The 20,317-nt window shown below is 39.0% G+C and overlaps 1 protein-coding gene across 4 annotated transcripts in view; it reads right to left on the reverse strand.

Moving 5' to 3' along the window:
• Nucleotides 1-20,317, reverse strand: part of TNIK (TRAF2 and NCK interacting kinase) — a 400,363-nt gene that overhangs the window by 294,450 nt on the left and 85,596 nt on the right. For all 4 annotated transcript variants that reach the window (XM_054700355.1, XM_054700354.1, XM_054700353.1 and 1 more), the window contains exon 2: nucleotides 12,953-13,018. In XM_054700355.1, coding sequence (XP_054556330.1) covers nucleotides 12,953-13,018 — 66 coding nt within the window. The remainder of the gene's footprint in view (nucleotides 1-12,952; nucleotides 13,019-20,317) is intronic.

Raw genomic sequence — 20,317 nt, forward strand, 5'->3', positions numbered from 1 at the left:
CCCATGAGGATTTTGGATATGGAGATTATGTAGACTACATATTGAGACAAGTTATGATCCAACTGCTTTATACTATAAATTCAGACTTAGAAGGCATCTATTTAAATGAATTCTAAACAAGCAATGCGAGGGCAGGAAAAAACCAATCCCTGCCAAACATCTAAAGATCCTCCCAGATCCTCCTGGGAAATTACTGAGTGGAGTGAAGAGAATTTAGGCCCCTGGACCAAGAGCCGGTTCTGTCAACACTTGGTGACCTCAGGGAAGTCATTTATAAACTCAGACCTCAGGTTCTTCAGCTTTAAAACACAGATAATCACACTTTTTCTATCTAACCTATGGGATAATTGTGAACATCAAGGAAAAGATGAATATGAAGGTTTTGTGAAAATCATCAATATCAATGTTTAATTCCGCAGCTCCAAAGACTAGGAAGAAGGACCACAGATGTTATACATCTGTGTTACCAGTAGTGTGTAACAGGGTCTTTAAAAGTTCACATGAGCTCTGGCTCCTTGTGTTTAGCTACCAGGACAGTTTTAGGATGATATCCATAAAGCCAGTTTTTATTTTAATTATTTTTAAGATTTATTTCACTTATTTATGCATACAAGAACTGGGGTACAGGCCAGAGATGTGAGGGGGTGAGAGGATGCACCAGAGACAGAGTGGGGAACAGAACAGGCAGACCGACTGAAATATACCGTTAAGGGGAGCAGCGGGCAAGGCAGGAGAGGTCTGCTGGGCCACGTGGGTTGCTCCCAGGCCGGGGACTGAACTCGCTGTAGTGATTGTAGATAGCTTCATAGTGCTGAGACTTAACCCCTTGCACCACCAGGGCGGCCCCCGAAACCAGTTTTCAAAATGAAGGTAAAACATTTTTTATCTTATTTTTTTTTTTTATTAGAGTGTAGAGTAGGTGTACACTTTTTATTTAACTTATCAGTTTTAGTTGCTGTTGGCTACTAAATATTATTTTAGTGTCAGTCTGTCTTGATTAATATGTTTAGCCAGTTGAAATTAACCAAAAAATAGCATATATATGCCACTGAGACAGTGTGTGCCAACCTCAGCACAACCTAGGATTCATGTACTTTCTTTTAAGTTAATATTTTTAACTATATACTCTGTATCCATATTAGAGAAACACCAAGGTGATGTCTAGAGCTCAGTTTAGAGTGGAAGCAGCCAGACAGCACATTACAAAGCACAGAAGTACAACAGCAGAGGCATGCTGAGTCCCTGCTACAGGGAAGGGGGTGCTGCCTTCTCTGGTCAGGGGCTTCTGACCAAGTACTAGAGATGTAGAATAGCAGGAATTAAAAAGAAGTCTAGCAAGGCACAGGCTGGAGTTAGGATGGGCCCATGAGGAGGCGGGAAGGAGAGGCAGAAGGTACCTCCCGAGAAGGCTGGCAGCGGGGAACACAGAACTGAGCTTGAGAGCTGCTCTGTGGATGATGCCAGGGGCAGCGTCAGGAGGAGGTGCACTGACAAAGGAAAAGCTGCAAGAGGGAGACCCCAACTATCCTCCATTCAGATCATTTACTGTTGTCCGACTACTGGAGTTTTCTATAAAGAAACGTTTTCCTGCTAAAAAGAAAACAGCTGATACATTTAAAGGTAAAGGAGAATTTCATTTGCAAGACATTTTAATAGAGAAAATATTAACTCTATTTCAGGGTACAAACAAAATTCTTGCACCTTTTTCTTTTCTTTTTTAAAAGGTTGATTTATTTATTTATACAAGCACTGGGTACAGTCAGAAGCGCGGGAGGGTGAGAGAATTCACCAGAGCCAGAGCAGGGAACAGAACAGGCAGACTGATGAAGTACACTGCTGAGGGGAGCAGCGGGCGGAAGGAGAGGTTTGCGCGCCATGTGGGACCCTCACCCAGTGGCCGGGGATCGAACCGGCACTGCAGAGGCTACCGGCAGCTTCGCAGCCCAGCGCTCAACCACTGCACCACCAGGGGAGGCCCTCTTGCACCTTTTTCAGTAGTGATCTCTACCTCTACTTGAGAAAGATTCTTTTATTTATATATAAATAGGGTAGGAAAAAATCAAGAGTTTCAACTGGTTTAGGCTTTAGGTTCCCTGGTAGCCTAGTGATTAGGATTAGGCCCTTTCTCTCTCTCTCTCTCTCTCTCTCTCTCTCTCTCTCTCTCTCTCTCACTCTCTCAACTGGTTTAGACTTCCTCCACAACAGCTAATCCTGTGGGTGTTGGGGCACCAGGACCAAGAGGATAAAGTGCACTGTGGTGAATCACAGAGAGGAAGGTCAACACATGGACAAACGGATGTTCAGGACTATTTCAGTCTTGTTGGAGAGCCATTGCTGCCAGAAATCACCCAGGAAACCATACCTCTGCAATTAAGTGTACAAGGAATGTTTCTTAAGACAAAGATCTGGGGGTGGGAGATGAGAAAATGAGTTATTGTTGAATGGCTTAGTTGGGGAAGATGAAAAAAATTTTGGATAGGGGCCTCCCTGTGGTGCAAGGGGTTAAGCACAGCACTATGAAGCGATCCATGCAGCCTCTGCAGCACAAGTTTGATCCCCGGCTGGCCAGGGAGCTACCCACATGGTGCAGCAGACCTCTCCTGTCTTGCCCGCTGCTCCACTTGGTAGTGTATTTCAGTCAGTCTGCCTGTTCTGTTCCCCACTCTGTCTCTGGTGAGTCCTCTCACCCCCTGCACCTCTGGCCTGTACCCCAGTTCTTGTATGCATACATAAATAAACCTTTAAAAAAATTCTGGATGGATGGATGGATGGATGGATGGATGGACAGACAGAGAGCAATGTGAAGGCACTTAATGCCAGAGAACTATTAACTTAAATACGGCTAAAATGGTAAATTTTATGATATATATCTTTTAGAACAATGAGAAAGAGAAAGAACTAGAAAGATTAAGATGTCCAGAAAATTCAGCTGGGAGTGTCATACTGTGTTCCTGAATGTGGTGCACAGACCAAAAATGAATTTCTCGAGGAATATTTTTTAAAAAGCATGAACCAAAACAGGCTTGTGGCTGCCAAAGACTGCGCATCCCAATGGGTGATAGCATGTAATTATGGGAAAGTTTTCTAAGACAATAGAGCACCTTCTCTCTGAAGAGACCAAGTTTTCACATCAGCCAGTTCACCCCTCTTCCCGACAAATCTGGAAAGATGATGTTGTTGTTATCATTATTGTTACAGTAACTATTTTGTATTTATTAGTTCTCAATGGAACTGTTCATCTTTGTTGTGAGAACAAAGGGGACACAGAAGTTCTGTGCCTTGTCTTGAAAGTAAGCAGCAGAACAGAGAGAAGCAGCAATGCCCAAGGCCACAGCACTGGGCAGAAGAGGTTGTACTGGGTAATAGCTGAAGGTCTCAGAAATGCTTCCTGTCTCCATTTAGAGTCTCCCCACCAGCAAGGTTTCCCTAGCAAGGTTTCCCAAGGTTCCGAGAGCAACCACTTGTCAAACAGCAGCTATCTATTTTTGCACATGCAAAATGTTCAAGTGAACTTAATAAATTACATTGGAGGTTAAGCCACAAAGCTAAGAAATTCAATCTCAGGGTCCCAATTAATTGGTTATTATTTTTAAAGAATCTCAAATGTTTCTCACACACAAAATGGTTAAAACTGTGTACAGCCCTAAATTCTGTGCCTGTGATCCTGGTAGTTTCTCTTGACAGGTTACAAATAACCCCAAAATAAGGGTAATTACATAGTAACTATTGATTGTTTAATTACTTGAAACTACCTTATAATCACCAAGTCATTAAGGGAGTTATGAGATCTAAAAACTACAAGGTACCAGGGTGTTGTGTACCAAGTTATTTGGCAGCTCACTGGTATGAGATGGAGTGAAAGCACTTTCAACAAAAGTCATCTAAACATTCTTCAAAGGAAAGGCGAATGAACAAGTGCCAAGCACATAATTGATGTTTCTTAGGAAGGTTGATGCTAAGTGACCAAATAAACAAGGTAAACAAAACTCTAGAAAAGGGATAGAAGAGTAAAGACTTCTCCAAAGGCAAAGACATCAAAAGAGCCCTAAAACCCCCAAGAGGCAATCCTTTAGCCCACTGGCTGTCGAATCTATCTGCACATCAGAGGCATCTGAGACTATTAGAAGCCAACTTTACCCAACAGTACATCCAACTAACAAAAACCAAATCTCTTGAGAATGACCTATATATCTATATATTTTCAAAGCTGCCCAGATAGTTTCTAGAAGCAGTGAGGGCTGAGAAACACTAGCACAAGAAATCCTATACAGTGCCCTGTGGCAAGTTTTGGTAGCAACTCCTCCGGAGGTCCCTCCACCTAGCAGAGAAAGCACCCCCTCCATATAACATATGGCACACAGGCCCCCAGGAAGGTCTTCTCTCTATGCTCACATGGTAGCCATCTAATTCATTACCCCCGACAGGTCAAAGCATGGTCTTAAGCCAAATTAGATGCAAACAGCATGGGTACTGATGAGGCTTCATGAAAACTCATGAAGCCAACATTTCAAGGATAAATGATTCTCTCACGTATTGGGAAGCAGGAGGAAAATTTTTAGCTAAAATTATTTAGCTAAAATTTTTCACTAAATAATTCTTGATAAATGCAATTAAAGTACACTCTAATAATAACAAAATAATACTAAAACCTTAGCTATAGTCACAAATGAACCTACACCTAAGAACAAAGGTATGCATGTGCTGTAGCACCTTGGAGACATTTTGTTTATTGGATATTACACATATAGTTTTATAATCCTAGAAAAATAGTGCTTATACAAAAAATATAATTAAAAGTAATCAGTTTTTGGCATATCATTAATTTGTTTTAATAGATGAAATGTGTTACTATAAACAGTACAAGAGATCAAACAACATATCAGACCTGGCCCACAAGCCTGGTTTATACGGAAATAGGAAGGATAGCACTGCAGCCACTTTTTATATAAAATGTACCCTGACCCAAAGAGATAGCACAATACAGAGACCAGCCAACAATGGGCAGATGGGCACTCAGCTGTGGTACAAGGACATGAGCCATCCTGATTATCTGTGTTCTGAGTAATAGTTAGTTCTACAATAGAGGCCACTTGGGGAGGGAGAGGAAAATAGAGATTCCACATAATAAATTGGGAAAATCCCAGGTAAAACAATGTAATATGAATGCTAATGCTCACTTTCTCCCTTGCAGAGAAAATGATGTTTAGTAGCACTATGAAACTTCAGTAGTTCCTCTACTATTGTTTCACAAAGCTGATCCTGGGGATCCACTGGACACACTTTGGGAAGTGTGACCACCTAGATAACAAGTATCAATGAGTCAAGAGTCGAACAAAGACAAAGTCAAAGATACCTCTATTCAACCCAATGACCCTTGTTTGTGTAAAGATCACAATGCAGGAAACAGAAAGGTGGTAAGAATAAATGAACAGCCAGAGCCTGGCTATCCAGAGAAAAATATCACTTACCTGATAACACGCAGTACTATGAGCAAAAGGATGAAGAAGATAAAAATCAAAACAGAAATAAATAAATTCCCTTAAACCCTGCAATACCAGGACTCTGCCACCTACCTTAAAATTATAAGAGCAATCTAATGATTACTCGAGCCAACCAATCAGTTTAAATTTAACAAAATGATAGGTTTTTAAAATTCATTTTAACCTCACAATAGCCTAATAGGGTATAACAGGAAAGATATTTTTGTTCTCACTTACAAATGAGAAAAAACTAAAGCTCTAAGTGGTTATATGGCAAGCTCAAAGCTACATCAAGTTAGAGGTAAAAACAAAATCATTAAAACAGGTCTTTACTCCAAAGATAGGTCCTTACCATGTCTTAAAAATCTTATAATAGAGGCTCTCTATTTAGATCTTGCACTACTTAAGAAGAAATACTGTTGATTCTTCTCCCAAATTTGTAAAATATATAATTACTTAAAAATCACTCGCACCCCACTCAAGTCCCAGAGTGATACAACCATTCTTATTGCCCCTAATTATGTACCTTCTCTATAAAAATTATTGAGATTGGCCTTTTTAAAACACTAAACTATAGGTCTAAATAGCACAGATGTATGGAGAATTGGATTTAATATAAATAATGCAATTGAGCAATCATAAATACCGAGATCAAAGGTGTACACTATTTAGATTAAGTCCACTACTGCTCCAAAGTATTTTTTATGTTCCTTTTCACTTATGAAAATGCTAAATTACACTTCAAGATATGTAAAAACCCAGGCCTCTAATCTCCCTCCCACAGTCCATTTGGTTCTGAACACTGCCTGATAGCATTAATAGAGCCATACGCTACACAGGCTATGTTTACCCCTCCATTTTAACAGTTTTGCTATTTTGTCTTATGCTTACAAAGTTGTTCTCAATGGAAGACAGTTTTGCCTCTCAAGGGACATTTGGTCAAGTGTGGAGACATGTTTTGTTGTCACGACTTGGGGAGTGCTACCAGCTTCTCTGGGCAGCTGCTAATAAACACCCTAATATGTACAACAGTGCACTACACCGCAAAGAGTTACCAGACCCAAAGCACCCAGAGTTCCAGCTAGAGAAACTATGCCTTGGAGTGATAATGTGGCTTAATAATGTCCTTTCACTTCATCCCCTCTGAAATCATCAGGAGTAATTAAGACAATATATATGAAAACCTTTAGCAGACAGTAAGCTCTCAGAACCTAACTAGATCATCTAATTACATCTTCTGTAGCATAGGAACCATCTGAGTTGACTGCATTCTTCCCAGACCAAGTACAGAGCTTTTTTTATTGGCATTCAACAAATGTGAAAGAATGTATTATTTATATTGGAAATTCTTCATTTAAAAAAACAAATGCCATTATTATCTAAGAAATACAACATTCACCCATACTCACTCCTTACCAAATAAGAAGTAAATGGTGTAATTCATGACTCATTAGGACATTGCTTCCTGAGTATGTTACAGCATCACCTTTATATCAAGACTATTAATAAACTCACTATAAAAATGCTTTATCTTATTTACAAACAAGGTTAACTAAGAAGTTACAATATACAGAGTTAAAGGAATGTCAGGCAACAGACTCAGATTCCTGTAGACCAGGTCAGTTTTGACCATATTGATTTTTGGGTGTGGAGTTGAATTAATCAGGAACAACCTAAGCTATAATCACAAGCACATCAAATAAAAACACAGAAAGTGAAATCTCTGAATGAGTATATCAAAATTGACTGGCATCACATCTCAGATAAAGACATTTATGTTTTTTACATTTCTTAGCAAGCTTCAGTTGATATAGAAATCCTCAAGTAAATAATTACCCATCACTCAAGTGGCCTTACAAAAGGGTAGCCTATAATCATTTTTGTAGTTTCTGGAGGTGAGGTTCCAGGGCCCTGACCATCAGAATAATTTATTAAAAGTACAGACTCTTGATCTATCCAAAAGACAGAAAAACACTAATTTGAAAGGAAACCTGGATTGTACATAGAATGAAGACTAATAAACCAGGTCCCTGGTCTTATTTTTCCTTTTTCATGCATTTAAATTTTTTAATATAAACATAAACTAAGAAAAACATAATTTTAGAAAGTGTGCATGACACGAATTCAATAAAATAGGTTGCTGTGATCGAGCAAGGCTGCGGGAGAGGGGACAGAGGCAGCGTCTGGTGCTTAGATACAGGACTGGAGAGAAGGTAACATGTGCAGAGGGACAGGAAGGAGGAGCATGGCACAAGAGGGTGGGAGGAAAATGTTTAAACAGTGTGAACTGTAACTATGGAGACCTAAAAGTTCGTGTGAAATTATCATAGGAATTAAATCATAAATCAGGTATTATTCACAAAAAAAAATTCTTAGGAAATAGAAAACTAAATATATAAAATATTATGTTTTTAATATGTTATAATAATTTCAGGACAGAAGCCAGGATAAAGAAGGATCTCATGTCTACATGATAGCAGGAATTAATGAAGCAACTGGGGTTATATTGCCTGGAAAATAAGAGATAAAAGAAAGCATTTGGAGAAAGAAGAGAAAAGTCTTCAAATATCTGAAGAAGGATGTTTTGTGGAAGATTTAATGTTTTGTGTAGTTTTTTTTAAGATTTATTTATGCATAGAAGAATTGGGGTGTAAGCCAGAGGTACAGGGGGTGAGAGGATTCACAGAAGACACAGAGGGGAGCAAAAAAGGCTGATCTACTGAAATACACTGCTGAGGGGAGCAGCAGGCTAGACAGGAGAGGTCTGCTGTGCCTTGTGGGTCAGCTCCCTGGCCAGTGCTCCAACTCATGCAATAGTGGCTGGCGATAGCTTGATAGTGTTGAGACTTAACGCCGTGCACCACCAAGGAGGACCACAATGATTTTTTAAAATATCTCTAAGGGCATGGAACAGGTTTGGGAATATAAACATTTAAGGAAGACAGAATCTCAGCTAAATATGACAAGGACCATTCAAAGAAAGCTGTAGGAAAATGGACTGACTAGGGGATAATGAGTTCTGTGTGAATAGAGGTGATCAAGGATGAACTGAATAGACAAAGGGCAGGGGAATGATTGTAGATAACCAATGAGGACTCTTGCAACCCTTTAAAAGACACACAGGTCCTCAGAGTCCTCTCTCACAAAGCACTATGACACATAAGATAGTCTCTTTGCTTCACTTTACAATGTCAGGTGGATTCAAAAGAAACCTCAGCAATACTGAGGAATCTACCAAATATAAATTCACACTGTGAACCTGGGATAAAATATGTCTTCATCTCTGTAATAACCAATATAATTCTTCAAAATGTCAAATTAATAAACAGGACAGACTACCATTCATTTGAAATCTGAGGCTGAGACTTAATGGTACTTTAGCAGTAAACATTAAGCAATTATTTGGACTTATTAAAATAATTACTCTTTTAACAAAAACATGCATGAATTCCAACAGGTCCCTGATAGGCAGAATACCAATAAACAACCAAAACCTTCAGCAAACAGGTGTACAATGCCTTTTTGGTTTGTTTTATATATATATGCTTTCTAGTCAATAAAGTAAAAAACACATACTGAATTATACTTGACCACCTGAGATCAAAATATAAGAGAGACTGGGTATTTTGGTGGGAGGGTGTGGTGTGGTAACAATGCCTGAAATGGGGTAGGTGGGTATCCTATCCCTCTAAGTAATATATAACAGTGTAGGCCAATGTTACCTTGATGAAAATCAATCAATCAATCAATCAATAGATTAAGATAGATAGATTTTCACATTAAATAAAACACAAAATATCAAAAAGAAACAAATTTAGCCTTTTAAGGACAAAGAGACCAAGCTAGACTTGGAATAAAGAAGAAAAATGACGTTTATATAAACTATTTATATTTCCCCATTCAGATGTATATGGCCTATATGCAGATACACTGAAAGAAATATTCTTTTAATATCTACATATACTTTTGCTTGTGCTAATTATGTTTCTTAAAAACTCATAAATCAAATTATGTTACCACTCTCTTCGACAGCTTATAATAAGAAACTTATGATAAATCTTTTAATAAAATAAAGGTGATATCTGTAAGTTATTCATAAATATTATTTTATGAAATCTAGGGACATTAAAAGCTAGGTTGATAAAAATTTAAAATCAAAGGTTTAATGTAAAGAAAGCATTCATCACAGAATTCATTTGCATAGAGTAGTTTCCTAGGCAATAAAATTTCCTAGGGCAATAAAATTTCTGTCTGTCTATGCTATTTTAGAAAATAACTTTCATTAAAGCAAACTATAAACTATAGTGTGAGCAATCACTTCCTAACTTAATTGTCTTTATTGGGGTTCCTATATTTTTGAGTTCAGGTTTTGCTCTTTTATTAAGTTTTAGTTCTTCAGAATTGATGGTAACAGCAGGACTAGATTAGTGGCTCAGGAAGCCAGGTGTCTCTGTTCACGAGCTGGTGCCACCTAATATTATCTGGTTGCCTAGAAACCAAACCCTTAACTGGTTAGGGAGTTTTAATACATTAGATAAGTCACCAAAGCATTTCTAAGTACATCCTCCATTGACTAATACCCAGAAAAGCTACAATGTCACAAAACACAATGTAGGGCTGGTAAAAGAAACAACATCTTCTCTCCCAAAGACCAAGCGCTTGCCATCACCATTCTTTGCAGAGTCCCCTCTCAGCTTAAGAGATGCCAAAGTCAAAGACATCTTTACAGACACATCACCCAAAGCAGTGATAGTGAAGGCAAAGATCAACAGCTGGGACTACATCAAATTAAAGAGCTTCTGCACAGCAAAAGAGACAATAACAAAAACAAAGAGAAACCCCACCAACTGGGAGAAAATTTTTGCACCCAACACTAATGATAAAGGACTGATCACAAAAATCTGCAAAGAGCTGATGAGACTCAACAACAAAGAAAAGAATCCAGTCAAAAAATGGACAGAGGAACTAAAAAGAAACTTCTCTGAAGAGGAAATGCGAATGGCCAACAGGCATATGAAAAAATGTTCAACATCACTTGCAATCAGGGAAATGCAAATCAAAACTACCATGAGATACCATCTTACACCAGTGAGAATGGCACATATTAAAAAAACTAGCAACAACAAATGTTGGCGAGGTTGTGGAGAAAAAGGAACTCTTCTGCACTGTTGGTGGGAGTGCAAACTGGTCCAACCACTATGGAGAGCTGTGTGGAGATTTCTGGACCTACTAAACATAGAGCTTCCACAGGATCCAGCAATTCCACTCCTAGGTATTTACCCAAAGAACACAGAAACATCAATTCCAAAGAACACCTGCACCCCTATGTTTATAGCAGCACTGTTTACAATAGCTAAGCTTTGGAAACAGCCCAAATGCCCAAAAATAGATGACTGGATCAAGAAGATGTGGTACATATATACCATGGAATATTACTCAGCATTCAAAAAAGATAAACACATGCAATTTGCAACAACATGGATGACGCTGGAAGGGATCATGCTCAGTGAAATAAGCCAAAAAGAAAAAGAAAAATACCGGATGGTCTCACTCATAGCAGGGATCTAGAAAACTTAAATAAGGGACCAGGAAAATGAATAACTATAAGAAAGTGAAAATCAAAATCAACAAAAACTATGAACCAGAGACACTTTTTGGGGGGTGGGGGGCGAGAGGGGAGGGATTGGGGTCAGAATGGGGGGATTGCAATTGTATGGGGAATATAAAAATAAAATTTATTAATTAAAAAAAAAAAATAAAGTAAACCCATTTGGACAATAAAAAAAAAAAAAAAAGAGATGCCAAAGTGTTGTCAAAGAGAATGGCACCCTTTGGAATACTAATGTTAACAATGTCATTACTAAATATCTTTCCTCTCTGAAAAGAGCTGAGCTCTCATGTGATTTGTTTCCTTTTCTTTTGGTCAGGTGATAAGAAATAAGGGATAATTCCAGATGTCTCAACATTCTTAGCCTTCATTGAAATTCTATTTTTTTATACAAGAGTATATAATGCACCTCTTGGACTAGTAGACAAAGCCGTGAATCAACTCCCAAATATGTTTCTACAAGTGGGAAGCAGAGCACAATGGAAATTCTCTAAGAAATGAGACCATAAAACCAAGAGTTAACGAGTTGCTCCTTCATACTGATAATAAATCAGGAGTAATTTTCTACCTAACTGAGAACTTAATTCATTACTAAGTTCATCTTACTTCGTAAGTTCAATCTGATTTCTCAAAATTCAGTAACACAATCTTCCAAAGTAATTGTCTTCATTGAAAGTATTTACAAGCATTTGCTAAGACACATTTCTTTCTTGTGTCAGAGAGGATCAACATCAAGTGAGCAGCTTGGACAGACTACATTCTGTCTAATTGCAAGGGGTTGACATTTTAGGAAATAATTGCTTCTTGCAAGGAAGAAATTTCTCCCAGGGAGTGGAGAGCAATGGGTGACTTTGGCAAATAATCATTTAAATATGTTTATGTTTACAATTGTGATTTTAAAACATGATCATCAAATGTATATATATTTGACAATCTAAAGAACTGTAAATAATAGTACAATTTGGATTGTTTTCTTTAATAATTTAATCAACTAAAGAAGTTTAGGGCTCAGAAAAGAAATTTTATAAACAGAACGAGAGATTAATTGTAACAGAAATGCCATCCCATGTCACTACCACTAAGATAAATATTATTTCCCTTGAAATAATCATGAGGAAACAGTTGGTTTGCTTTGAAGACATTCCTTTCAATAGTCCATTTTCTAAAAGCTCCTGAGTTTTAGTCCAAAAACAGTTCATTTCCATCTCCTTTTGATAACCAGAGGGGGAATCAAGCCATACTTTCAAGCCTTTTTTTTTTTAAGATCACTTTTGGAGGGAAATATCTTTCTAAAGCATATTTTTCATGAGTGTAAGCAAAAATTGGTGAATTCAGTTTAATCTCAACTCAAGTTAAACTTTTAATAATTCCCTATCTTATAAAATTCCTTGCTGCCATTAGGCCTTGCTTTGTGAGGTCGCCAGATTTCTCTCAAGACTTCTCACTAAAAACTCATTTCACTTATGCCCTAGCCCATTAACAAATCTACTTTTCCAGCTGCAATACTCTAATAACTTAAATTTCTAAAGTAAATGCCATCCTTTGCTCCTTTGAAAGCAAGTTTTGGCAGAGATTAAAATAAAGGAAACCACACTTAAAGAGCTTCAAATATGTAACATCAGAGACATGTGTCAGATATAAACATTATAATATATAATGAAAGGAAATGCCCAAATCACGTAATCCAGCTTAGGCAATGGGAATACAGGTATATTTTAAAAGATGGAGAGTCAAGGAATAGGTTTATTATCTTATTTTAAATCTGAGTTTAGGCACAGATGGGTCTCATGAGAATGACAGAATTGATATTCAGCATTCGTGAATCAAAACACACGTAAGTCATATTCACATTCAGTGAACTTACCTTATAAACTTGCCCATATGTTCCATTTCCAACAAGTTCCACCAATTCAAAGATCCCTGCAGGATCCTAAAAAAAAATAAACAAGTAGTGAAAATTCAAAACAATATTTCAGGCATCGTCTTAATCAAAGACAAATACTTAAAAAACACAAAAGAACAACTTTAATTTGGGAGCTCTCGTGTTAATAATAAAAACTTAAAATTTAATTCAGCTACAGTTATGAAATTTGTCAAAACCCATTTTTGTTTCTGTTTTGCATTTCTATGAGATGTATTTAAATCAGACAAAATGAAACATGACTTCCAAAGAAACAATAAAACAAAATGAACACACTTCTCACTACCAAGCAGGACACACTTGCAGGTACATGAAGATAAAATGAAAGACTCATCATCCTGAGGAATTCTAATTGTTAAGATAATTTGTCTTTGAAATTTCTGAACTGTTCACTGTGTGGAACACTAGCAGTTAAGAAAGGGGTGTTCCTTATCATATAATTTCATTCATATAGTGTACACAAAGAAACAGATGAATGAAGTAAATAAAATAAAAATAACCTTCTAAGACTATAGGACCAAATTAGTGGTCACTAGAAGGATGAAAGGAGAGTGGGTAAAATGGGCCAAAGGGATCAACTGTGTGGTAAAAAATGTTACTGGAATCTAGAAAACTTAAATAAGGGACCAGGAAAATGAATATAAGAAAGTGAAAATCAAAATCAACAAAAAACTATGAACCAGAGACACTTTTTGGGGGGTGGGGGGCGGGAGGGGAAGGATTGGGGTCAGAATGGGGCATTTGCAATTGTATGGGGGAATATAAAAATAAAATTTAATATTTAAAAAAAATAAATAAAAAAAAAATAAATAAATTTGAAGGAAAAAAAAAAAAAAGAACAATTTAGTATCACAAGTGTTTAGTATCACAACATAGTGTTTCATAAGCAGTGTGAAACTGCTTATGAGTAAATAATCTGACTTACCCAAAATGTGATGGATTACATAAAACTTAGTATGTTCATATGTATGTGTATATTACTAAGTATACTTGTATAAATATGATTTATTGTTACAAGTGTGATAATGTTATTGCTGGTACATAGGAAGTTATTCTTAGAGCGTGCATGCTGAAGTATGAAAGGTGAAATGTAATGTCTGAAATGTACAATAAATACCACACACACAATTATGAACACAAATGCTGTATAGCGAGAAAGGGGAGAAAACTACATGTTATAAAAGCTTCAATTGTTGAAGCTAGTATAAGGGTAAATGGGTATCCACTGTACTATTATTTAAACTTTCTATAGTAATAAATCCAAAAAAGTTTGGAGTTGGAGAGAAAAAAAAAAAAAAATGTTACTGGACTTTGTGTTCTTAATGTAGTATATACAAGAAGGGGCTCTTGCTATGTGCCATTAAAGACACATAAATAACACATAAAACCTAAAACAGCACAAACACATAGTAAAAGTAGGGATGATGTGATAAGTACACAGCTGTACACAGCAGTTCCCAGGGAAGCCACTTGGCCACTCTTGCTGCCCCTAGAAAAGGCTGCGGTGAAGCAAACACAGAATGCTGTTTTTCACTTTCCACCTTTTGTCGCAAAAGCAAAATCCTCTTTGGATTTCTTTCAGTTATTGGAACAGGTGCAATTGACCCTTAATAACACAGGCATTAGGGGCACCAACCCCACACTGACAAAAATCCAAATAAAAACTAATAGTCAGCTTTCAAAAGCCAAAGGTTCAGCATCCAAGGATTCAACCCACAAACACTGGCGGTTGTTTGACCACATGATAAACCTACATGGCGATTTATAATAAGAAATACCTATACCTGATCTTCACCCCTGTTTCTGGCACAAATCCTAAAACTAGAAATTTTCTCTGTGAAGAGAACACCGACAGTGTCCTTTGTTATGTTAATGAAGTGACTCTGGGAATGAACCTGAGGAAGAACCAACCCTCTGATTAAAGGGTTGCAACTTCTTGTCCCATCCTTTCACCTTCAGAAAGGAAAAAGATTCAAAAACTGAATCAGCTGCCAATGGCCAATGCTTTAGATGTAAATCATGTCTCTGTAATGAAGCCTCCATAAAAAAGAGCTTTCCAAGTTGGTGAACATGTGGCCATAAAGGGAGAAAAGGGCTCTTGGAGAGGACCTAGAAGCTTCTGGCACTTCCCACATACCCTGCCTGAGGCATCTCTTCCACCTGGCTGTTTCTGAATTAACAGACTTACATAGTAAACCTTCATATCCTTTTATAATAATCTAGTATATAAAATGTTTTGAGTCCTATGAGCCTCTCTAGCAAATTAGTCTAACCCGAGGAGTGGGTGGTGGGTCCCTCTGATGGACAACCAGTAGGGCAGAAGTGCAGGTAACAGCCTAGACTTGCAATGCAAGACTGAGATGGAGGCAGTCTTGTGGGAGCCCTTAATGTATGGGATCCGATGCTCACCCTGGGTAGATAGTGTCGGAGTTGAGTTGAATCATCTAACACCCAGTTGGGGTCTGAAAATCGTAGAAAAGAACCTACACACTGCACAGTGACCAGAACTGTACGAACAGTTCAAGCACCTGTCACTGAGAAATACTGAAATCAGCATTATCCATTGTTACAAAGTGAGATGGGCAGGAAAACCACCATTCAGACTCAAGTCCTGACAAATCAAGATTAAGAAGCCCGTGAGTTGCAGAGAGGAAGGTGTAGACAACATCCTAGCAGGATCCATGAGACAGGAAAACACAAAGGACCTGGAGCTCTGTGAATTGACACCCGACAACTAAATACACTGTCAAGACCACCAGTGAGGCCTAACCATGGAAAAGAAGTCATGTCTGTCAAACCACTAGGCCATTAGACTACCAGGTTTTTTATTGCAAATGAAATGAGAAAGAAATAAGGAAAAGAGGGGAAGGCCCACAAATGTGGCAGCTGCTATTGTTGCTAAGTTGTGCTTCCCAGTAGTTTGTTTGCTCAGTGGTGTTTCTGCAACAAATTTCGAGGGAGGTTCTACATGTGCTTGAAATATCTCAATTGTGTTTTCAACATTCATTTTGCTTGACTAAAAAAATATGAACGAAAGAGAGGAGGTGTAGGACGGTGATTACTAACAGCCTGAAGGAATCTGGGAAACAGAGCTGAGGTGGAAGGAGAAGGCAGGTGCAGAAACAGGCTGCAGAAGGAGGCCCAGCTTCCACACCCCAGGGCCACCCTACCTCATAGGACACTCCTGAGCTTTGGGGTTCCATCAGAAGGTGTCCATTAATGGGCATTGGCTCAGCCAATGGGGTTCAAAGAGGCTCGGTGCTGAGGCTTTTATTTGAGCTCCTATAGAGTAGCTCTTTCCAAAGCAGAACACACTCAAAGGGCTCAGAAGCACGTGTCCAATGAGCTACAGAGTTTAGTTGGCAACTGAGCATGGGTAAGCAGCCCAGCCAGAAATAATAAATAGGTGGGCTCCCCAAGAAATAAAGTTTAAGAATTAGTGAGATTTATAGAGGGAGGGTTTACTGGAATGTGCTTCTGAATCAACACCAGCAGGAGGGAAGAAAGGACTGGGCTGAGCAGACAGAAGAGCTTAACTGTGATGCACCCACAGGAGCTCAGGAGCTGGGATGTCTCTGGAATTATCTCACCCAGAGACATGGGGCCTTTGCACGACACCTCCAGTGACAAGTCAATGCATGCAGGTGTTCCCTTACTGCCTGCCCTCCCAGCAGCCGTGTCTCTGCAGTGGAGAGGGGACCTGAGTGACATGCCCCCATGTCACTCACAAGCATCATGGTTATAAATGAGTACCAGTTTGGAACTGAAGAGTAGTCTATGAGAACCTATCTTCTACAATATGCTGACAGCAAGTAAGTAAGACAAAATGCATTATGAAAATTGTGGTATTTGCAAGGAGAGGGTCGTGAGACCCTAGAAAACAGAAGGCAGAGGTACTGCATTGTTTAGGGACACTTAGACTTAGCGCTCACCCTAAGCTTTCTTTGCAAGCCCATTCTTGAAAGTTCAGTTGGTATTTTCCAAATTAGTGCCACCCCTCCTTCTCTGCAACCACAGCACATCAGCCAGAGCTCTATGGCAACCACTTCCACAGAGTAGCCGCTCTCTTCTGTTTCTCTCCCCTGATGAATTACAAATGCCACGAGAGCAAGGACTGAAACATATTTATCTTAGTCTTTCCTGTACTTAGGAGGGTGGCTAACACATAGCTGCTAGACATAACTGGTTACTGAATAAGGGTGATGTGTGCTCCCTTTGCTGCACAACATGTGTACAGCAAGTCACAAAAAATGGGATCAGAATGTAGAGCCAAAGGTCAGCAAACTTCTTCTTCAATCTAAACAAGCTGTCACAGTCACTGGCCACTCAATCCTCCATACCCCACTGGTAATTGCACGGAACTGTCACATGCATTAGCTCTTGTGCTATTTCCACCTGTAAGAAAATCCATGAAGTCCTTAGTGTGGCTGTGTCTCATGTGCTTTGACAAGCCAAGCTGTCAAGCTGCCCCACGTGCAAGGCAATAAGGAGATGATGCCTCACCTAATAATCATGTTACAAAGACAGGAAAGCTAAGACAAGAATCAGCTCAATTCTCCCCCTCATGTTTGCTTAGCTGCTCGTAAAGCCAGGATGGGCAGCATGGAAGAAGGTTACACACACCAAGGAGAAAAGAGCAAATCATTGACATTTACCAAAGTCAGGAATCCCTGTTGGCTACACATGCCTTTATTCAGATCTTAACCTTTGCTGGAAGTCTGAGAAGAGAATTTAATTCCAAGGTAGAGTAGTTTACATTATTCTATAATGAAATATAACTACATAGCAAAAGGCAAGCTGTTTCATGAAAGAACCATAACAGCAAATATTGATGAAGTAAATGTGGTTAGTCAATATAGCAAAAATCACAAAGATAACTAACATTCCTTGAGCATTCACGAGCCACACAATATTCTAAACATTTTCAAGGTAAAGGTCATTTAATTATCACACCTCCATCAAATGGGTGCCATTGTTATTTTTGTGTTTATAGATGAGGGAACTGAGGCAGAGAAATTAAACACTTAGCCATGATCACACCAGCAATGACTGGCAGAGCCAAGATGGGTACCAACTGGACAGAATCAAACCCTGGTCTCTCCACCACTCCCTACTTCAGCAGTTTCATGGAATCAGAATTCCCAGTCTGTGATTTACCACTTCCCAACTCTCAGATACATTTCATAAGATTGCTATGCCTCCATTCCTTCACCTTTAAATGGGGACATATTACCTTCTTCACATGGTTACTGTGAGGCCTATCTACACTAGCCCAGAGCCTGAAACATACTAGGACTTCAATAATTGGTAACCTCCTTCTTTTTCTTTTTTTCTCTCTGAAAAAGAGTGCATTTAATATACAATCACTTCTCGGCCTTTTGGATAAGATCAAGTGTAATATACAAGGAGTATCACAGAAAAGGCAATCAGTGTTTTACACACTTTCAACTAATAAAACCAATAAAAGAAATCCTACTTTTTTATCAATAACACCATACAGTTTAGTAAATAGTGAGCTATCTATGGGCAAGTGGCTATCTCTGTATTAGTGAGACAACTGGGAAGACACATTAACTTTTTTTTGGCTCCTGGGATGTTGGAATAAATTCTCTTTTCTGTCAATTGATAAAATTCTGGCAGTATTGGGAGCCTCAAGCTTGACTTCACAACAGGTGGGGAGATTTAAGATCTGGGGGTTAATATTCTCAGTGTCTGAGTTATATTTTAATTCCTCCAGGTCTCCTGAATAATATCAGATTTAATGGAACAATAAATAACATCTCTAGATTAAATCCCAAAGACTAAAAAAGGCAAACTTAAATATACAACTAGAGTGATTACTTCTTTTAAAGATGATACATATTCTTCCCAATTCCTCCCCACCTTCTTTGAAAATGAAATTAAGAGGGATTTCAAGGGACCATGACAACGGCTTACACACCTTGTCCCTAGGTCCTCTTAACAACATAGTTGTTGCATGGCAGAGCTTTCACTTGAGGTCACCAGCCCTTTGGCAGGGTGAATAGCCCACAGCAGACTAAGGACAGCTGAGCCGGCTCCCCCAGCAACTCTCTACCCCCAGATTCTCTACTGACATCTGCCAAACGACTGTGCTTACTCTAAACTTATGGGCACTAAAAAGACCAAAATGTTATTTCTCTTAGAACCATATTTAGCAGCTGTTTTGTTCAGCTTCAGCCCTAACTGACAAGCATATGCTTACCAAGCAAAACAGAACAAAGAAAACAGGAACAGTAGGAGAACTCTCCATATTTATCTTGAGCCTGCAAGCTTTTCAACATCATGTTCTTCCTAAGTAAGCCCTGGAAGCATGCGATGCCACACCCCACATTCCAGTCCGTACTGCACTCACCGAGGCAAGGGCCCTCCATGCCTACTTTTTACTGGCCTTCCCAGTAACAGGGTCTGAGGAGCCAAAGGTCCTATCTTCCACAGTAGTGTCTATGAAGTCCCTGAGAGCCACCCCACTCTCCACACCCACCTATTATTGGCCCACTGTCCTGCCTCCTGGTACTTCCAGTGTGAGGAATGAAATAAGCAAGTAGATGTGACTACATAATTACATGTACACAGTCATTAGATAAAAAATGACAAGGACATGCACAAAAAGTACAAGGAGCACCAAGAGCACATATCTGGGAGATCTAGAACAGTCCAGACTGATTTTTATTAACATGCTATCTAAGTCAGGCAACTCAAGTGCAAAATAAAAATTGCTGGATGTATATGCCTATCAAAGGATTGATATGCTAGCCTATTTCCCTCCTTGCGAGAAATGAGCATGCCTATTCTGGTTTTCCCCTGTTTAAGTGGGATAACCCTGCTGTATCCTGCTTGTGAACATGGTAGAATCTCCTTAGCTCCATACAACCTTGGCAAAGACAGTCCTGTAGGCTGGATCCAGAGTGCCGTGTGCCCCCATCCAACTGTGCCTGCTCTGCTCAGGTGGCTCTGGTGTCCTTTCATCAATACTCACCTCTGTCAGGGTCAGGACATGGTTCTGACCAAGAATCAAGAACATTATTCTCATCGCTCGTGGCTTCCAGGCCTAGGGACAAGGCGAGAGCCATCCCATCTCCTGTCAGGTTTCTCTTCCTGTCTCCTTCCCCCTAGCATCGATTAGTTACACGTGCTACTGCTCAGACTTGGTAGTAAAACAGCTCCCTCCCACCTGTTCCTGCTCACTGCTACACTGCTTTCTGGAGTAGTAACTACAAGACCTTACAAGATAATAGTCATTATCACTGTCTTTGGGCTAGGTGGTAGCCTCATATTTTATATATATTC

This window comes from Talpa occidentalis, unplaced genomic scaffold (genome assembly GCF_014898055.3).
Source record: "Talpa occidentalis isolate TD23 unplaced genomic scaffold, MPIMG_talOcc4v2.1 talOcc4.4, whole genome shotgun sequence".
Classification (NCBI taxonomy): Eukaryota; Metazoa; Chordata; class Mammalia; order Eulipotyphla; family Talpidae; genus Talpa; species Talpa occidentalis.